Here is a 20,818-nt window from a genome sequence, read left to right as displayed (position 1 = left end):
AGCCAATAGCAAGCCCCACTTTCCAGAGCACCCTGTGCCAATGAAAGACATCAGCTCATCTGTCTGCATGTGCAGCCAAAGGCTCACCAGTCACCAGCAGGAACTGATGGCAGGTACTGCTGGTAGGAGAAAGAAGAGCCTTGAGAATTACAGTACTAAAGCAGCTGCTTTTTATTTCCATCTTCTCTCACAGCCTGGTTGGCACCCTGTGCCTGTCTGAGGATACCAGGCATGAGCTCCCCCATATCACAGCCCACCTGCAGCTAAAACTTCTTTTTTCAGACCTCTGCCAGCAGACGGAAACTGCAGTGGCAGCACTTTTTCCCTGCTTTGACTCTTACCAGACACATTGCTCAGTGTCCTTCCCATCTTCCTTGTAAGGCACAATGAAAATCCCTCACATTAGAAGGTACCTGGGAAGGTCAACCATTCAAGTCAATTAAACTGTGCCACAGTCAGCACAGCCACACATAGACCTTGTACGTTCCTCTTTCTGCTAGAGTTACATTCTCCAAGGCTAATACCTCTGCTAGTGATGAAGCACGTGAATTATTTTCATTTCCTCCAGTGATTTCTATTGCCCATTCTCAAAAAATATGTTACCTTTGGTTCAAGCTCTGGATAGAGTGTTATAGATCACAGACCTTCTACAATAATATTTTGAAACATTAATGCTAAATACTGAATTATTACAAAAAATAAATATAGAGAATATAATTACAAACACAGTCAGGATGTTATTGAGTTCACTCACCACACACCTGTCAGCCCCAACTCCATCATGTGTAAGAAATCTCCAGGGTAGCAGCTATTCATCCAGCCATCAATTTTCACACCTTCTCTTAGCTTTCAAGTTAGAAATAGCAGCATTAGCATCAACTGATAAAGACATTGTGATGGTGACGGATGGAGTTCCAGAAATTTACACTGGGAATTTGACATTTACCTAAATTAAATAAAGAGGTTTTATTCAGCCTGGTGGAGCCAATATCTTGATTTCCCTCACCAATCCCACTGAACTATGCAGCCATTTATCAGAAGATGTGGTAATTGAAGTAGTAAGGCATCTTGGTAGACTTCAATGAGTAGAGTTTGTAAATTTTTGTGGAGGTCCTGTTACTGCAGCCAGGAATGTCCACAAAAAAGGCTGTACAAAGCTGGTAGGGAGAAATATCATTTTATTCAACCTACTGATGGATTTGGAGAAAGTATCTAGGATTTCTGGCACAAAATCCTTTCTTTAGCTTTGAAACAGAACAATTAGAGGTAAGTTTAAATTGCTGCTTAACTTAACTGTGCCGGTCAGTGAGACTGGGACAATGGAGCAGTTTGTACCTGTGGGAGAGAAAGCAGTACCAACCACTCAGTCCCTTTGAACAGTGCAGTCCTTACACTGACAAACTGATTACAGAGGAGTGGTAAAAAAAAACAAACTAGGCAGAGTCAGGCTGAGAGCTGGACTGGAGGGACCACAGTACTGCATTGTGTCAACAAATGTGCCTCAGAAATCTGGGGATCCAATGGAAAGCTTCAAGGACCAGCCATGCCCCTGTTGGACTGAGTGCATCCTTTTGGAGAACACTTTGCATGGACATAAAGAGGTTGGGAAGGTGTTAACCTTCTGTTTCAAGGTCAGTATCAGCGACAGCTGGATAGCAACCACATCAGTGACAGCCTTGCCAAGACACAGGAAATCTCAGCAGACAGGAGTGGGGAATGGCTATTAAGAGTGGTACATAGCAAATCATCTTGCCCATCAAAGCATGTTAAAACAAGAAAATTTTGAATTCAGAAACTAACTTCTACTAAAGTCTCTCTGAACTTTTCCCCACCTTTCAACACTCAGATCTCCGAATATCCCTTGTGGGTAAAGTACTGTTATGCAAAGGCTAAATGACTTGCATTCTGCTGGGGATAAATTATTTGCCTAAAGACAAAGAGCAAATCAATGGGTTTGATTTATAGTTCTGCTCTGGCCTGACTGCAAAGGAAGACTATTCTGGATTTGCATAGAGTCCCACTGAAGACTCCAGCCCCACTAGAGAAAGAATCTGTGCAGGATTAGAATCCAGCAGAGTTTCAGTACTCAATTTAGGAGGAAGTGGTCATGATTTTTCTTGCCCACAATTCTGTTTACGGAGTAAAGCCTGCAATGTCTTTGCATTATGCATTTGACAGGAAAATGAAAAGAATATAATAAGAATACTAAAATGTGATAATGTATGTTTATATGAATTGCCACTCTTCTTAAAATTGTATTTGAGCAATCTAGCTCTAATATTTCTTGTTTCTATAGAACTCTTTGCTAGCTAATTTTGCAAGTGTGTCTGATCAGGCTAATTTAATTAATCATTTTTGTTTGACTCATTAATCTCTGCCTCGCCTTTGAAAGATAATGTGCATTTAATGGCCATGTTATGTAATATGCAGCAAGCCAGGAATATCTTGCACACTTTCAGAGGGCAATACTGTAGTGTGTCACCAGATTTATCTATGCATCACGATCTCATTTTTAAGATGCTCAAAGTGCTAGCTACAATCCATTTCCAGTGGCAGATGTCAATCTACACACCTTTTAGCTAGCAAGTGAAGGTGGTTGATGTTTTTCAAACATCTTTTAGAGACACAAACTGACAGCAGATGGGGAAATTTAAAGATGTGACTGGGCAGTAAATCTGACCCACTATTGATTTTGATTCACCTCTTGTAATGCTTTTTAGACAGGAGTGGCAATAGCAGGTAGACCACTCATCTGGATCTGGCATTCCTTTTTTTACTTTCAACCCTTTATATTTCCTGAAAGATTCACCCCATCCATTCTACAAAATTTGTGACAGCTAAGCTATGGGCACTTCTCCCTTGCCCTTCTTATTGCCTCTACAGGTCCATGTTATCATCGTGGATGTAAGGATCCAAACAGCAAACACATAAATGATCAACGTACTTCAAGGTAACACTGCAAATGCTCTTCCTATAGCTATTAAATTCTTCTTGTCTTCAGATATAATCATAGAAACGTCCTCCACTTTACTGCATTTAGGCTATTCATAGGCTGTTTCAGTGATTTGTCTTTCATTTAAAATTTTCTAAATTTTCTTATACTTATGGATAAATACACATTTTATTTTCATGATCTCTTTGCCAAGGACTGAATTTCATTAACAAGTTGAGACATGTAATTGGAGGAATCAATTACCATCTCTTTAAATCTTGTTTTATTTCTCATCCTCAATTCATTCCCATCTTGTCTCTTAAATTCTTTCTGAGAATTAAGAATTATATCCAGTTGTAGTCAAACTAAAATTGGTAGACAAAGATTCCTTGCTCAGTGAAATTATGCTTTATAGTGTGATCCCATAATGGTACTTGTTCATTTTGCTACTACAACTCATTGCAACCTTGCACTTGCTTTGCTCTGACAGTTCCTCTAGACTATGTTGCTCTGACACTATTTAGGTTTCTCCATTCTACTGAATAGTTAAGTAACTGAGGTTGTGAATGACTTTTCCCAGGAGAATTAGCCTAAAATTAGAGCTGAATCTTATCTCCTGTACATTATACAATTCTTTACTTAGGGTGCCATAAATTTTCCCCATTCTCACAGTTGTTAACAAGTCCCCCACACTGTACATTTCAATAAAAGGCTGCTTTTCTCCTTCCTTTCTGAGAAATCATAAACAAGATATTAAAATTTGAGCAAATCGAGATAACCTCTAGATATTTCACCCAAGTCTTAGAGATTGCCAGTCCTTCTTATCTTTTGTTAACAGTTTTTCAGACAACTTCACTCTATGTGAACAAGTTTGTTTCCTTGTCAATTTGAATTAATTTCGACAGCTGCTGTCAAATGCTTTATGAAAATCTAAATAACTGATAGCTACTGGTCTGAATTCATCCAATAATCTTGCAGCTTTATCAAAAAAAAACCAATCATTCGGTTCATCATCTAAGATCTGCACTTGGTAAATTCACGCTACTTAATGCTCTTGCTTTCATTATCCTCCCCAACTCCAGAAATGTCTTTTTTCCCCAACTGTTTTGATTTAACAACTTATATTAACAGTGATCAATATTAGAGTTATTAAAGGGAAACACTCTGGCTGCCTAAGTATACATAATTGTTGCATATTGCCACCCTCAATTTTCTGAAGCCCAGTAGTAGGTAATAATTGTTCCATTTCTGTTCTTTCTCTTGTCTACCATGTTTCAATGGTTTGAAATATGTGTAGAAACTGTGCAGCCTGAAGTCACTTTTTTCTTGGTCGAAGGCAAAAATTTATCTTTATACATAATTCCAGATTATTGACACTGCACTGATACACTTCCATACTTCTCTCTCAATACTTTTCTTCACTCAGTAGTCAGCTGTCAGGTGCCCTTTTCCTGTATTAGATTAAAGTTGCATGCTAATCCATTTAAACCCAATGACTTTATTCACAATCATGAGTATTTCTTTTATATGCCTACAATTTTTTTTTCTTTTTTCTTTTTTTTTTTTCTACAGTTACCTTTTTCATAACTTATTTCCATGCGGCTGCACTATAAAGAAATCATTATATTTGCCACTACATAGTGCTTAAATACTACCTACTTCTCTTTTTATGACACAATTCATTACAAACTGAAAAGACAACACAATATAAAGGATTTTCTCTATCAAACAACATCTTCCCTACCATGGCATCAAAGACACATGAAAAAATTATATTATTCATGGATGAAGCAAACCAGAGCCTCGCTCAGTGACTACATCTGCTCTCTGCCCTTGGAGCACTCCTGGCATTTCATAAATCTGTTCTTGAGTAATATCATCAGTAAACGTGCAAATCCTAAATACATACTAATCAAGTGAGCAAAAGGGAGTATCTCACATAATAAAAAAGGGTTAAAAAAATCTAAGTTTAAATCATATTAAAACAAAGAATCAATTTTTCTACTCTGCAGCAATTATCCACTTCAGAGGATTGTCATCTGTCAGAACAGACAGTGTCTATCTTCAAACATATTTTGATTGGAATTTATTGCTTCCTGTCTAACACAAGTGACAGAGCTCTATGAAAAAAAATTCAAAAGTCCTGCTGAGGCTCCCTTAGCTTGATGGTTCACTGTTTTGCATTCAGGTCCTATCCAACCCCCTGTGCTGATTTTCAATTATTAATTTAATTAACAGTAAATGCCATTAAGTTTTTCCCACAAGCTCATCTTTCACTTCAGGTTATGCCTTAACGTTTCCTATGTACATTATCCTACTACCAAAATTTATTATATTCAGCATTTCTATCCACCTTACTGCATTAGTTGCATATTTTATGATGAGATTGGTTGTTTTTTTTCACCATGTTGACTAAGGGATCTTCAACAACCAGTTCAGATGCAGGCTGGTCTATCTAGTAGACAAATAAACTTAGCAAGTCTGACACATACTGTAGGAACCAGGCTCTTTGGAAGTAGTGGATTGCACTGCATTGTCTCAGCTGTTCAAATCTCTCTATCTCTGCCAACATAGGACTGGATAGTACATTAATTGAATCATTACTTCAAGGACACATAGAAGTCCCAGCTGGGCTGTGCTTCCAGACCACTGGATACAAGTCTTCTGCCACCAACTCTGATACAAATCAGAAGTTGCTAGCACAATGCAGAGGAAGTGAATATACAGACTTATTAGGAAGACAAACTCAATCTTGCCCAACTGAAAGTGAGTGAGCTCTGTTTAGTTGAGCTTATCCCCTTGTCTGTACATACCTACACTTAGTTTGCTCAGGTTTGTAGAGCAAATTAACACAATGCATTTCCTTTAATCCCTTTGTTTTAGCAAATCTCATTGTTTACACCAATTTCTGAAATGTATCAGAAGATGCAAGTTTAATATATGTAGAGGGGAAGTAGTAGAATTCTGTCCTTTTATAAGCCTAGACAAATTATTTAAACAGTTAAAGTATTTAGCACCATTTTATACCCAATTACAAAGTACAATTGCTGAACATAAGTGAAATGCTTTTAAAGTTGCAACTGCATTTGCACACGTAATTTTAAAAACATGACTTTCATTTTCCCACTTACTATGTGTATAATTTTGATTACTTAGCCTCCATAAAAATTCCACGCAGCTATATCAACTAAATATTTACCCATGCTAATTTATTGTGCACACAAAAATAGCAAAATGCAAACTCCATCCATGCCTTTGAAGTTTTTATAGAAGACAAGGTCACAGAAGAATGAATTATGTACAGATAGATGCAGGGAGAGCTTTTATGAACCATGATCCTGGTATTTTGTCATTAGTTTTTTATTCATCTATTTTTCCCAGGTTGAACTAGGAGTTACTGAAAAATATGCTCTACAATTAGGAGATTGAAAAAAAAAATTTAAAAAATTTAAAAAAAAAAAAAATCCTGAGTCAACCATTTATCTCCTACTGAATTGCATAAACTAAACTTAGTTCAAGCAACAGCTCTCCCATAGCAGTTCATATATTTTAATATGGTACAAGCACTCTGGATACATGGTACAGTTTATGGCTTAATTGGGTTTAAAACTAAAGGGAAAAATCTCCTGTTACAGAGTACACTGGGTGAAATCATAACCAAGGCTTCTGGTTCACCAGCCTAAACCAGGCACAATAAGGCACTATGGAAGTCTTGATATTTTATTGCTTCTCAAACTCTTCACATTTAACTGTGACTGTCAACCAGCATTTCTCTTAAGCAGAAATAACATCTTACAGCTGATGGCAACTGCAGGAGGAATATTTTAAAGTGTGCGTTTCATTAAACTTATCCAGCAAAAATATTCAGCTCTCTCCTATCATGGTCATTCCATGATATATTATAATGGAGATTATCATTAACTGGACCTGTTGATGTGAAATAACCCTCTGTAGGTAACTTTTAGTCTTTTTACTCAGAATTAAGTTTTAAGTGCCTTCTTTGTAAGCTTTTCCCAGAATCACAGTCCCCACCCCATTCCTTCTTTTTTGTCTTGGCTTTTTGTTTTTTCCTCACTTGCTTTTTTTTTTTTTTATTCTCATTTTCGGTTGGGATCTTCTTCTGCTTGTCCTTTATAGCTGCACAGATCTTCAGAAAACAATCAAGACAGAACCCCTCGTCAAACTGCCTCTGCTCTCCATGCTAACATGGTCTCCTTTGGAGGAAAACATCTGTCTTTGGGGTTACTTACCTGTTAGATTTAATCTATTTTTGATATCAACCACCTAAAACCTTATAGGCATTTCAAACAGACAGAACTGCTCTGATTTCCACTTATATACATATATGGAAATATATGCTGATTATTGTCTAAGACTTCTATTATTATATCATTACTGTAACCTCCATAGAAATGTATTTGAAACATATCAATTAGCCAAGTAGATTAGTGGGATGAGAAAAAGATATGTTACATCCATGACTGTACAACAGAAACAATCTACACTTTTGGCATTAACTGTAAAGAGTTAATGGATCTAAAAGTGCATCTCTGAAAATGATAACATGTCTTAAAATCATTATTTCATCTTTTCAAGGGTCAGATTCACACTTGTGCTTGTGCCTATTGCAACCTTTTGACAGTTTTATTGTTGAAAAATTCAAGGTACATCTTATAATTGTACCAGGAACATGCATTTATCATTGGCAACAGCTCTGTGCCACATGAAATGAATTACTGTAATAGACATGTCATGTAATAGCATCTTATTATTCTCTCCCTCTTTCTCCTCACCTTCTGCAACGAGCAGGTCAAAAATGATGGTAAGTAGAACAGACAAAATGACTCCTGAAAAAGTTCAGTAAGTAAAATGATGCCTGCTAAAAATAATGCTCTAGCAGTACAATGAGTAATTAACTTCAGGTTCAATACACTACATAATGAAAATGGTCTTGAGCTCTAATGCTGCTGCTTGGCCCTAGCAGCGCAGCAGGGAGTGAGGCACTTTGGTGGACCGGAGAATGAAGGTTAGCACCATGGAAGACCAAGGCCCCTTAGATCCTTCTGCCCTGGTTTCTTCACTGCAGCCCTCTTATTACTGCTAAAAGGCAAGGTGATACAAAGGCAAAATGTTACAAAACTCACCTGGGCTCTCATTGCTGCTCCTAGAGTTGCAGTGGCCTGAGAAGCAGAGCAACAGAACCATGCCAGACAGGGCAGGAGGTGACACATGGAACATATGCCATGAGGATCCAGTCTCACCATGACCCCGCTGATGCACTTCTCACTGAGCCTTACACCGTTCGTTCAGATTCTAATGAGTTAGCTTTGAACAAATTGACACACAGAGTACGGGCTAATCTGCTGCTTCAGTAGGGAGGAGTTTCTTTAGTTTGGCATCTGCCCCATGACACAAACAACCACTGGTAGGGTGCAGCATGTCTTCTTTTAACCTTCTAGGAAAATTTTTAGTTTAATTAGATTTTGGCCACAGTAAAAAATTGTGGCTGCTAACTCAAAGACTAAGCTTCAGCATAATGAAGCTTTAATTTCCCAAGCACACTCTCATTAATTCATATAATTTCAGCCTTACCTTCATTCACTTTTCTCACAAATATATTTGTGCTCATTTTCCCATCCCGTCTGTAAGACAGCCTCAGTCATGTCATTCTCAATACTCTTCCCCTAATATGGGGTTTATGTGCTCAATTCTCAGAAAAGATGGGACTGTCATCAGCTCACTGAATTGCTTCTTTCCACTTTCCTAGCAATATGCAGCAGAGTGCCTCTGATAGCACTGCAGCTGTAAGTGGTGGCTTCCACACTGAAGGTGTTGCTTAAAGGAACTAGATATATTTTTGCTACAAATAGAAGGAAGTAGCAAATTAGTCAGCAAAAGCTGATTTTCTGTTATTAAGATAGCAAATACTCCTAAGTCAATTTACAAGCCAAAGGCTCTAGGCTTCTTTTCCTCCTACACTCTGCAGCTGAGGAGCTTTCAAAGAAAATGGGTGCCTTTAAAGTTCTGCTTTTACTGAAGACACTGAGCTGAGAGCAAATAAACAGCTCTTCATTTGGTCTTGTAGGAAAATGTTCAACTTGAAAGCAGCTCAGCCAGACTGAAGTGCTGCTGATTGCAGTGGCCACACTTGGGAAGAAACAAGCATGGCTCTCTCTGATGTTTGATTAGGAGATGTGCTGCCACACACATCTAATAGCACAAAGAGGGAAGAGCCATTTCTCTTTCCTCACATCCTTCCAGGGATGCTTCCAAGGTGGTTATGCCCTTTTTCTCAGCTTATTCAACAGTCATGGAGCGAGACATGTAGCAGAAAAGGAAGGGGCAAGGACCTTTCTTCGGGCAGTACATCCTAGCCTCTCATATTTCATCTTGCATTCCACTATCTCTTCTTAATGTGAAAGCTCCCTGTTGGCCCCCAAGCCAACTCCTTAGACCCGTTAACTCCTGATCCAGACCTTAACACAGGGAAAAAAAGGGGTACGAAAGTTCTATTTACATACTCTGCTGGCATAATGCATATTGGATGTTTGAAATTCTAGCCCCAGTATAACACAGTGAAGTGTTTAAAGGAGGGATACTATAAACATACTAATTTAGGCCTCGATCTTGCTTACCTCAGTTCCAAGCATCAATGCTGCCTATAGTGCTTTGCAAAATCAGAACCTTAAAAACTCCCTTCAGCTTTTCAGCAGACTAAGATGTGCAATACAGAAAAAAAACATCTTTATTGCTAAAGAAAAAAAGGCATTTTGGCATTGAAAGCTGTATTTTGAAAAATACAGGGCTGGCTTTTACTCCCAGTGATGTCAGTGTCAAAGCTCCAATTGACTTCAGTGGGAACATGATTGTATCCAATGGGAAAATAATTGCACATATTTCATATCTCATTGTTACTGAAAACTGTTCTTCAAAAAAGGAAAATAATAGCCTGGATTCAAGGACTCTATTAAAAAGTCATTTGAACTGCATTCTAGTTGAAATCACTTTTACCAATGAAAAGATCTTTCTGTTTATTCAAAATTTACATAATTAGAAAAGCACAAGAGACTTTGCTCTTTTCTCCAGTCTTAGTCCTGTCAGTCTTGAAGTGCTTAAGAGTGTCTCCAAGCCCAGACTTTGTATTTTTCTTTGCTTCTCGGCTTTATACTAGTCCCAGAATTTTAATATGTTTTGAGAAATTCTTCATGTCAAAAAATACCTTCTCTTGTGTGGTTTTCATTGTACATCAGCATCTCTACTTAGTTATTAAACTGTTATCTCAATGACATGGGAACACAATCAAAAGGTTGGGAATTATTTATCTTAGCTATGTCTCCACATCAGAAAATTAAGACAGTGATGAATTACACATTACTATACAAAATTTTATTATCAGACACAAAATTCAAATTTGTTTTGCTTAAAATACAGATGATCAAGCTTCTCTTAAAAAGAAATTCCATTTAGTCAGTCCTTAGAGTGGAATAAAAATTTTATGTTGAACACACAGCAGTCCCATATTTATGTAATCATTGTTAAAGGCATGTAACAAAAAACACCGCCCTCAGAAATTAATATATTTTATTTGGCTAATGGTTTCAATTTCTGATTAGTATTATATTCACTAATTAGCATTGTAAGAATAATTCTACTTTCATTCAAAAAGCCTAGAATGCTCCAATAAATGAAAAGCTTTGTTCAGTGTGGCCTTTTAGAGATACTGAGAATCAGTAAATATCTCCCTTCTATATGCAAAATATATCCTTTTCTGTGAAAAAAGAAAGAGGAGAGAGAGTAGTTGGCTCTATATAAAGCTGTGATTTTAAATTCAGCAAAAACATATCACCATATACTGCACCTGAAACCTGTGCAGAAACAGGTTTCAACCTAAATCACATTCCACAAATACTAGTTTAGTCATATGCAGGAGCTTACAGTGAATATACATTAATTTGAAGTGCTTGATTAATCCCACAGACATCAGTGGGACTGCCTACAGATTTATATATATATATGGTAGAATCTTGGTCAACACAGCCTCACATCCTGCCTTACATCCAACTGTTTTGCTGAGTTGAAACTGTTTGAGGAAGATCTATAAATACAAATAACCAACGAATAATTTTTCAAAGCAAAATGTCCAGAACTAAAATCTATACACGTGTGTACACATGGCATATAGAAAGAAAAATGTGGTATTATGCAATCATCTTTATTTTCTCTGCATGAAAATGGCATTCTGATCTGGCAAAAAGACATTTATGTGAAAACACTAGTGAACTGTATCTAAACATGACAAAAACCTGAATTCCAAAGAGTAAAGATTTGAGAACTGATGGAAAAATATGTTCTTCTAATTACAGTATTCAGAATTAATCTAAGGTTGAGACAAAATTAACAGAGGGACTCATCCATTATAACCAGCATTAACAGCTACAGGATGACTTCTTTCTTCTTAAGGCATCAAAAGATCTTAGATGTGGAGTCTTTTGGAAAAATAATGAAATTTATCATAAATCCTTTCTTTTCAATAATATGATTAATTTATGTTGTTGATGTGTGTGTAGTTAGTTTTCAGAGAACTAGTTTGCATTTATCCTCTGCAAAAATACAGCAACTGAACACCTTTCAGTAAAACATCAGACAGGGAGATACAATCTCTGTTTTTATAAGGCTGTATGTTTCACCCACACCAAAGCCTATTGTCTCTCAAATGTAACAACATAGCAAAATCACATTTACACATATAATAAAGATGTCTTTATACAGGGTAGTTATACAGTAATTACAATGATTTTTCCATTAGAAATGTTCAGTTTGTTTTTTCTTCACTAGGTGTCTAAGTCCAGGAAAGTCCACCTCTGCTGAAATCTACTGTTTGCAGGAAAAAGAAAGGGTGATAGCCACACTCTTCACAGTACAGTATTCTACAGATCTCCAAAAATATTATAAAGCTTTATCATATTGGAACCAATCACAAAATATTATTCTAATGAAAAGACAAAGGAAAATGAAAAACATTTGTCATCCAATACATGCTACTGAAACCTAGATACAAATACATGAAACATGCTGCACAGCAGCTGAGCTGCCACCTCCAGGGCTGTTTTGGGAGCAATGGGGAAGATCCTCAGCTGGAATTCACATCCGTCACTTCAATGGATCTACCTCACTGGGCACCAACAGAGGCTCTGCAGCCACACACGCTCCACCAGTTTGGCTGCAGATTATTTTGAAATCACAGAAACCAACATATTAAGTGGAGTGAAACGTATCACAAAGAACTGAGACTGCATCTTGGCTGCTGGCCTGGTCCATCGTACCACAGCTATCCTGATCAAGCAAATCCAAGTGATGCTGTCCAGAAAATACTGGGACACTCTGGCAAGAGCCTCCTGGCTCATGACTGCCTGCTGCAGTCTACTCTTACAAAGCTGCTCACCTGTGATCTCTACCAGCACTGCTTTGATGCTCTTAGGTAATGGTACACATGAAATAAGCAAAGCATTCTGAAATTCTAAAATTCTGTTTGGCAAGATCACACTTATTTCACTAGCCACAAATCAGTCAAATATAAATGCCTTTTCTTCCGAAAAATTACATCTGGTCTGACTCACAGTGCTTCTCATGTGCATAATTCTCCTTAAACACATCTCAATGAAACTGGCTCCACATGTCTTTTAAATTCCAGCCTCAACTGTGTTATCATATTCTGCAATTAAGCCCCCTCCACTGTCAGCATGGACACAAGACAGAGCTAAGCTTAACCAGATTCTTCAAAATATACTTGATTTTAAAATTCTGTCGAATGAGGGCATGTGGCCTTACTTTGGTGAAAAATCCTTTCTTCTCTTCCTGCCCACTGAAAACAAAATTACTGATGTCAGTATGGACTATTTGCTCAAGTCAGAGTAGTTTCAGTGAGTTTCAGAACCGCAATTAAGACTGGCAGAACCCTGCAGAATCGTATGAGAATAAAATGGCCAATTTTTTACATTTTTGTATGTAAAAAGGGTGCTGTACAGTCACTGATGCCATACATGTTTACACAGGCATCTGATAAGTGGTTTTTTTGGTTTTGTTTTTGTTTTGTTTTTGGGTTTTTTTTTATGGTATGAGTATAGTTACTAATATTACTAGAATTATTACCACAAATAATTTGTAGTACATCCTTCCAACCCACCTGTTAGAAAAAAGCCCAAGAAATTCCTGTTACACTTTCAAATATTAACAGAAACACCATAAAGAAAAAGAGTTCCTATACATACTAGATAATAAAATATTTGACTGGTCAAAAATACTTCTGAAGAAGGGACACTATAATATTCTAGACCTTTACAAACATTTTAGTCAGTGCTTTTCAGCTGGGGTGGCCAGAGCTCAGTGCTTATGTTTTTTCTGAGCAGCACATGTTCATTAGCTGGACCTTTGCTTTCTGCTAGCACAAGGCAAAGATATTAATCTCTGAAGATCACCCACAACCAATACTCAGCCAAGGGACCTTCTGTCTGTTCCATACAGCTGAAAGAAAGTTGGATGGAGCCTTTCTGCATTCCAGTGGTTCCCAGCTGCTTTCCTAAACCAGGTGGTCTGGCAGCAGTGGCAGGTGATACAGACAGCAGTTTTCTGACTGTTCCATCCATAGCTGGGCAAACAGACTCTCTTCAGGCTGCTTCACAGCTGGATGGTCCTTTTACTCCTTCATGCCCATACTGACACTGTGGCTATATATTCTGCTTAGGGCAGGCAGCCTGATATGGTGAGTACTCATAGCAAGAGTGAGTATAAGCTGATTATATACATTAGCAATTTTCAAACCCACATCCACTTTCCTCAAAGAGAAAGTTGCACATTTTTCTCAAAGTCTATTTTCAGTATCATTATGATCATGTGGAAAACCAAAACCTTATTATGCAAGTATCTAAATAAAGGCATCCTCCTCTGCAAATATTAGCTTTGCTTTATTCTATCCAAATTAGATTTTTATGGGAAAAGTATCCCTGTGGAGGATTTTACACACAAACACACACACACACACACACACACACACACACATACACATACACTTTTCAAATTGCATGGTTCAGGATTTTTGCTGTGAAAGCACCCTTCTGCATCAGGGTATATTTCCTTTGGCACTCTAAAGATCAGTGCAACATCTACAATAGACCAAAAACAACACAAATTCACCTTCAGTTTCCAATGTAATATCATAATTCTTGCTATATTTACTGAAAAGATAATCAAAGGTCACAAATTTAGATGCACTTGAGAACACGAGGGTTTTTTTTTATCACAATTAATGTCCAAGTACTCCCAGTAATAGCAGAAATGACATGTCATTTCAGAAGAATGTTTTCACAGAGTTCTGCCCTTGTCATAATTAGTAGCTACTACCATTTTAACAGCTATTAGCAGTGGATACATGAATAATTCTACCAGCTACAAAGTAATAGGCCAGATATTTGTAGTGGACAATTTTATAAAAATGCAATAGCTATTTCATTATGCTGGCACAGAATCACATCTATTCATATGTCTTCCTATATGATTTAGGAAATCATATCAATTAATAACTACGAAGGATCCTGAGTCATACAAAGGCTGATTAGAGATTCCACCCTCATCAAATCTCTATAAAATGACACACATGTCCATGTCCACATAGCATTCACATTTTGAACAATCTCCTCTCACTGGAAAGGACAAAGTCAAACACTGGATTAAAAAATGCTGAAAAGTATGGAGTATTTGGCTTCCTAATCACAATCCAAATCACAAAAGTAAGGACTACCTTTAGACACAAAGGAAGAAAAGGACTGATAAAAGAGAAAGAAAATCAATGTGATAAATACATTTTTCTAGCAAATTGTATTAGAACTTTCCATGAGGAATCAACCATTCTTTAACACCCAGGTGTCTGAAACTTTTTTTAAAAAGGTTTCTAAAGACATGTAATAAAATGCAGGATGTTTGAATATTGCAGAAAACTGTTATGGGTTTTTTTAGATTTAATCTATTTAAATATAAACCTGATTCAGTGTGAAACAGCAAAATACAAAGCAGAAAAATAAAATAATAGAGAATTATAATGGAATGGCCAGTTCAACCTTAGAGCAATAATACTAACATTATTAGAATACAACAATTATAAGCAACACATCAAGAGGTATGTATAATGTATACACTTAGGACTTGATATCTGTGGTAGACCAGTTGCTCAAGGCCACTAAAATATCAATTTACATCCAACACCAGCTAAATGTGTAAGAACTTCAATCAAAATGAGCAAGACTGGGAATTTCTGTGCAGAACACACAGGCTGTGTAATGAACTTTTGACTTTGGAATATCCTGTTATCTGTGGGAAGACCAGAAACTTTTATGTGCAACTTGGTTCAATCTGTGGTTCTGGAAAAGAAAAGTCATCAAAGACAGTACTAACTAAAATTGCAAAGGTACAGACCATTTCACATTCTTCTGTGCTCTCTGAAATCCTCCAAGCAATTCATATTTGAGGGCTGTACACTCTTTGGATATCACAATTTTGGCCTTCATTAAAGGGTAGAGGTTATATTAAATAGTATTTGGCTTGCATTTTTATTATTAAAAAAAAAAGTCTGCATGTGATTTTTCTCAGTAGAAATTAAAAACGTGACACTACATACTCACATTAAGGTTGAGTTTGGTCAACCGCATAAAATAATACTTTTCACTTTTAAATGCCTTTCATAAGAAGATATTCCAGTGCTTTGCTAACATTAGTCAAGCCTCACAACACCCCTGTGAGGTAGGTAAAATACAAAGGAGGAGGAGGAGGATTTCACTCAGCTTTGACATGATAATGTCTCTGGGCAGCAGGTTCACTAGCACTGCAACATAGCACAAAGGTTTAGGCTTACTATAAGGCAAAGAGTTAACAGTACAAGAGCACAGAATTCCCTCTTTTGGTTACGTGTGAGTGAAGCTAATGTGCTACACAGCACCGAACAGCTGAACAAATGCCCCCACAGGGATTTCATGCACCCAATCAACAAACAAGAGCCTCCAAAAGTAAAGGGCACACAATGACAGGTGCAAGATCGGTACAACAGCTTAGTTATGGGATGGGTCTGCTAGTTTTTGAGAAGCAGAACACCTTGGGAATGAGAGCCCAAAAAACAATACCGTCTCCACATAACTCTGAAAGTATCTGAAAATGGTTGGGTTTGGTTCTTTTCACACTAATGTTTCAATTCACAACTTATTGGGGTTAAGCAACTGAAAGTGTAAAGCATGTTGATTATTTTCCATGCCCTGTGAGGTAACAGATAGAATGGCTGCTCTCTGCGTTGGTGGGCCATGGGTTCCCAATGTACACAGACATGATGTGGTCAGATGGTTGGGATAGGTTGGGACAGGACAAAGAAACACTGCCCCATATCTACATTCTACCTCTGAAGCCGCTGCAATCTGACTCCTGAAAACTGTATTCTTGTAGTTTTTTCCTTCACAGTGTAGACATGACAGAGTATTTGCCCCCCACCAGTTTTATCCTCAGCATTTAGCTCCAGAGTGCAGATAGTTACTATACAATTCCACTGTGTCACTGATCTTTCAGATTAAGGATTGAGAAGAAACAAGCATGATTAAAAAAAATGTCATTCATGAGCAATAGTCTATGTGAAGTACAAGGGAACAGAAAGAAAATCATGTTCTTAGTATTAGTCAAATAAACACAAATAAACACATGTACACCCCCCTCACTTTCTCCATATTTCACTTTTCAGTGATGGCATAAATAGTACATTTCATATTTGCAAAAATATTGCCCATACAGAGACTCTGACCTGCCTATCATAAAAAATCACTACAGAGACTGGTCTACCACATGCAAGACAACCCTCTTGGGTAATTTTAAGTTTTTGCATGCAAGATATTCTCCCTTTTTCTTAATTTTCATTTGAAAATTTTAATTTCCTAATTTTCATTTGAAATTATCATTTTCATACGTTTTTTTATAATACTTGTGCACTATGGGCTAAAAAACTTACTACTGCACAGGCTAGATGACCTGGGTGATCCATTGTGAGTTTCAGTGCCTTGTAAAGTAGCTGAGAAGAGCTGGTTCATGGATTCTGCGATATCAATGCAAAAGTCCTGCCCAGCATATGTTCACAGTTGAAACTACACTGTTTCACTGATCAGCAGTGAACAAATATATATGATTATAATGTAATGATGATGTTCTTCTCATTTTCTCTCTCTATCCCTGCTCCTGGCCCTTTTGTCTTTCTCTTCTCTCACTATTCTGCTTATTTAAATAAAGAATATGGAGACTGCAGATACAACTGGTAACTCAAAAAATGAGCTGGCATCTTTGTAATCATTAAGAGACAATCTGAGTGGTAGACAAACTGGCAGCAAGTGGGAAAATTGATTTTACATCTCATACCACCCCAAGCTGGAAGCCTTCTGCATTTCTTTTTCCTTGCTTTCCTTTTGTTCATTGAAATAGTGATTGTCGTAGAGTCTTTGTGCTTTGTATAATGCCCAACTTTGATGTAACAGGAACTCACATACAAAATGTGGCTGTTATACATAAGCATGCTAAAATACAGGCAGAGACAGTACAAGCATGCACAAAATAGTCTTTGAAGGATTTTTCGTTTGGTTTTTTTCCCGACATTTACATGCACCACTTAATATCATGTTTGGTTGTGTACATTGAGGACTGGGTTTCACAAGCATTCATGATCTTCTCTTCTGAAAATCTTCTTGACAATTTCAGAATATTTCAGTGTAAAAAAAAATCCACAATGAAAAAAACAATAAACCAAAAACCTTATTCCTGCAATCTGATATTGTCTTCATGATTTTCATGTTGAAAACTTTTAAAATGTCTCCTCTTCCTCTTGCAGTGAGTCATGTTAAATGATTAACTAAAAAGACAGGATTACTGTGTCAAGGATTTTCTTAGCCACTGGAACAGTTCTTCCTTATAAAGCCTTTGCCACCGCACATTGGCTTCCACTGTTTCCACAGCACGAGAGAAAGAGACAGCAGCTCCCCCTTCGTAACTCTTTATGAAGTTCTTTAGCTGGAAATACAAGTTAACAGGTTAAATTTGCAGTAACTAAAAAAGCAAGTATTTCCAGTGCACACAAATAAGTCAGCTGCTTAGGACAAGCTTCCACCATCAATGTAGAAGTAAATGCAGTATGAGGTAGAGAGATTTAATAGGAAATATATTAAGACAGCAAACTGTCAATTAGATGTGATGCAATTGCTTCACATTGCACTGGAAGATATTGATATGTCAGTGCTGGATCAGGTTAATATAATTACCTCCTTCCCTCCTGCAGCTCAACTGCTGCACTGTGTAGATGGCTGCTTTAAACTTTTATTTGTACCTAAGAAACCAAACTAGGAGCACTGGAATGGCTTCTAATTAAAGTTTATATGCAAATATCAGCAGAAGGCAGTCCTGATGCCCTTTGGTTTTATCAAGCTTGAAAACATATTAATTTTATTTTGATATGCAGATCCCTTTTGGTTATATAATACAGGTCAGTTGCTGAAAAAAGGAAGGGATGGTTACAGTCAGAAGAGAATGGAAAAATAGCAAGTGGGCATACATTTGACAATTTTTGAATGCCTGAAACATACTCCTTCCCTTATGAGAGAACTTTGATCGTTTTTTCTGCAGACTGAAAAGGCTTTTGCCCTGTTCTTGTGTACACTCAAAAGTGTAGCACCAGCACATGGATTGTTGTAACCAATGGCGCTGGCAGGTTTTCGATTCTTCTTGTTCTTTTCAAGTGAAAACTGTAAGGCTTATCTGCACCATAGTTTGCAGACTTGTACAAAATTAAGATGGTTTTAGCAACACTTATCAATAACTAGTTGGTTTTTTTCCCCCGTGACACTAAATTCACCCCAGTTTGTAAATTCTGACTTCCATCAATATCTCTCTGCCTGGGCTCAAAACTGAAAAGGTGGATTCTGCAACTGTCTCATTCCCATCACAGTTAAAAGCATGAAAGGGACCTGGAAACTATCAAAATCTGATTTTAACAATACCAGCTTCTTTTATGGAAGTATAACCAGGCAACTTACCAATCCTACAGTAGGCTTCCTTGTGCAGGGCAGATACTCAAATCTAATCAACAGTGTCATTCCCACCTGAGAGAAGGAAACTACCTGTGTCTCCTCCCTAAGCTATTGAGGTCACTAGATTGAATGCAGACAAATGGCTGGATGCAAAACATCAGAGCACAATCAGAGTTCAAGTAACGGTGGTTGTGCAGCATAATGACTGTATCCATTTGGAGCAGCATTGAGTAGGTGTAGCACAGGGTGTAGCACAACTGCACAACTACCTCAGTCAGAATAGAGATGTTACATTAAAATGAGAAAATTTGGCCATTTGAATAAGAAGTACAAATTACTGCAGCATCATTTGGCCAGCATATTCAGTTAGCAGATTTTCTCACATGGAAAATACTGTGAGAAAAACAGAGAACACATTGGCAGCTTCTACTTTCAACATTGATGTTTTCAAGGACTGCCCTCTGCAGCATAAGCTAATGAAGATAGAAACATCTCATCTTCAGTTTCTCAACCAAGTCAAGAGAAAAAGACAAACCTTCATAGCCAAGCACAAAGAACTGCCTGCACAGTCCCCCTCCTGACACCACCTTTACACACTTATGTGCTTTTGTGCTCTGCTCCTCATCCTTGTGCAACCCAACACACTTGGTTCTGCACAGGCAGTTGGGCCTTCAACTGCAGCAGAGAGAACAGAGTTTCTGGACAACCATATCGTTGTTTCTGCCCCGATCCCTGCTTGCAATGAACACAGCCTCACATGACATTAGTAATTCATAAAATTACCTCTCTTAGTTCTCCTTCAGTATTGAGGAATTCCGTTACTCCACTAACAAGCTTTGAATTCATAAATAATGCTTCTCCATACCTGCAAGGGCAAAAAAGAAGAGGTACAGAGAGTTACTACAAGAGCCAGATCAACTGAAAATTAGAAAGCAATCTTCTGTAATCAAGGGAGAAGGCATAGGACTGATTTTGGGGGATCAAAGGAATAGCACTGGAACTCGGTACTGGTATTTCAGACTAAAATCCTAGACTGAGACCTTCTTCTAGGCTGAAATGTTTGTAATTAAGTCAGATGCTATTTAGCAGAATGGGTATAACTACAGGTACAGATGAGTGCCTCAGAGGAGGAGAGGACCAAACCACCTCCCACTTAATGGAATAGAGGAGTCTGAGGCGGGACTGCATGGCAGTCTACAACTTCCTCATGAGGGGAAGAGGAGGGACAGGCACTGATTTCATCTCTGTGGCGCCCAGTGACAGGACCTGAGGGAAATGGCCTGGAGCTGTGCCAGGGGAGGTTTAGGCTGGATATCAGGAAAAGATTATTCACCCAGAAGAACCTTTCTGGTTCTGGTTGGTTCTTTCTGTTCTGGTTGGGCACCAGAACAGGCTCCCCAGGGAAGTGCTCACAGTACCAAATCTGTCTGAGTTGAAGCAGTGTTTGGGCAATGCTCTTGGGCACACTGTGTTACTCATGGGAATTCCTTTGCAGGGCCAGGAGCTGGATTCAATGATCCTTGTGGATCCCTTCCAACTCAGTTTGTTCCGTGATTCTGTGAAATAAAGCTCAAAATATAGGTCCAATGAAGGAGCAGAGCAGCAACTATGGAGAATTATTCTGAGGAACACTTCAAGCTGTACCATTAAATCAGACTTTTTGATGTGCTGCAGCCTTCTCTGTATTTAGTATTCATCCATCTCATCTACATTACAAATAGCCTCTCAAAAACTGAACTGAATAAAATTTTTTTGTTCCAGTACCTGATAATTAAAATAAATAATGCTGATAGGA

At 37.8% G+C, this 20,818-nt stretch overlaps 1 protein-coding gene across 1 annotated transcript in view; it reads right to left on the bottom strand.

Moving 5' to 3' along the window:
• Positions 1–10,292: 10,292 nt before the first annotated feature.
• Positions 10,293–20,818, bottom strand: part of TRHDE (thyrotropin releasing hormone degrading enzyme) — a 217,114-nt gene continuing 206,588 nt past the window's right edge. The window contains exons 18-19 of the mRNA XM_030259934.4: positions 19,807–19,888; positions 10,293–18,010 (exon numbers count right to left, since the gene is read on the bottom strand). Coding sequence (XP_030115794.4) covers positions 17,867–18,010; positions 19,807–19,888 — 226 coding nt within the window. The 3' untranslated portion in view covers positions 10,293–17,866. The remainder of the gene's footprint in view (positions 18,011–19,806; positions 19,889–20,818) is intronic.

This window comes from Taeniopygia guttata, chromosome 1A (genome assembly GCF_048771995.1).
Source record: "Taeniopygia guttata chromosome 1A, bTaeGut7.mat, whole genome shotgun sequence".
NCBI lineage: Eukaryota > Metazoa > Chordata > Aves > Passeriformes > Estrildidae > Taeniopygia > Taeniopygia guttata.
Note: the sequence above shows the minus strand (reverse complement) of the source record. Positions and strands in the feature narration are given on the sequence as shown.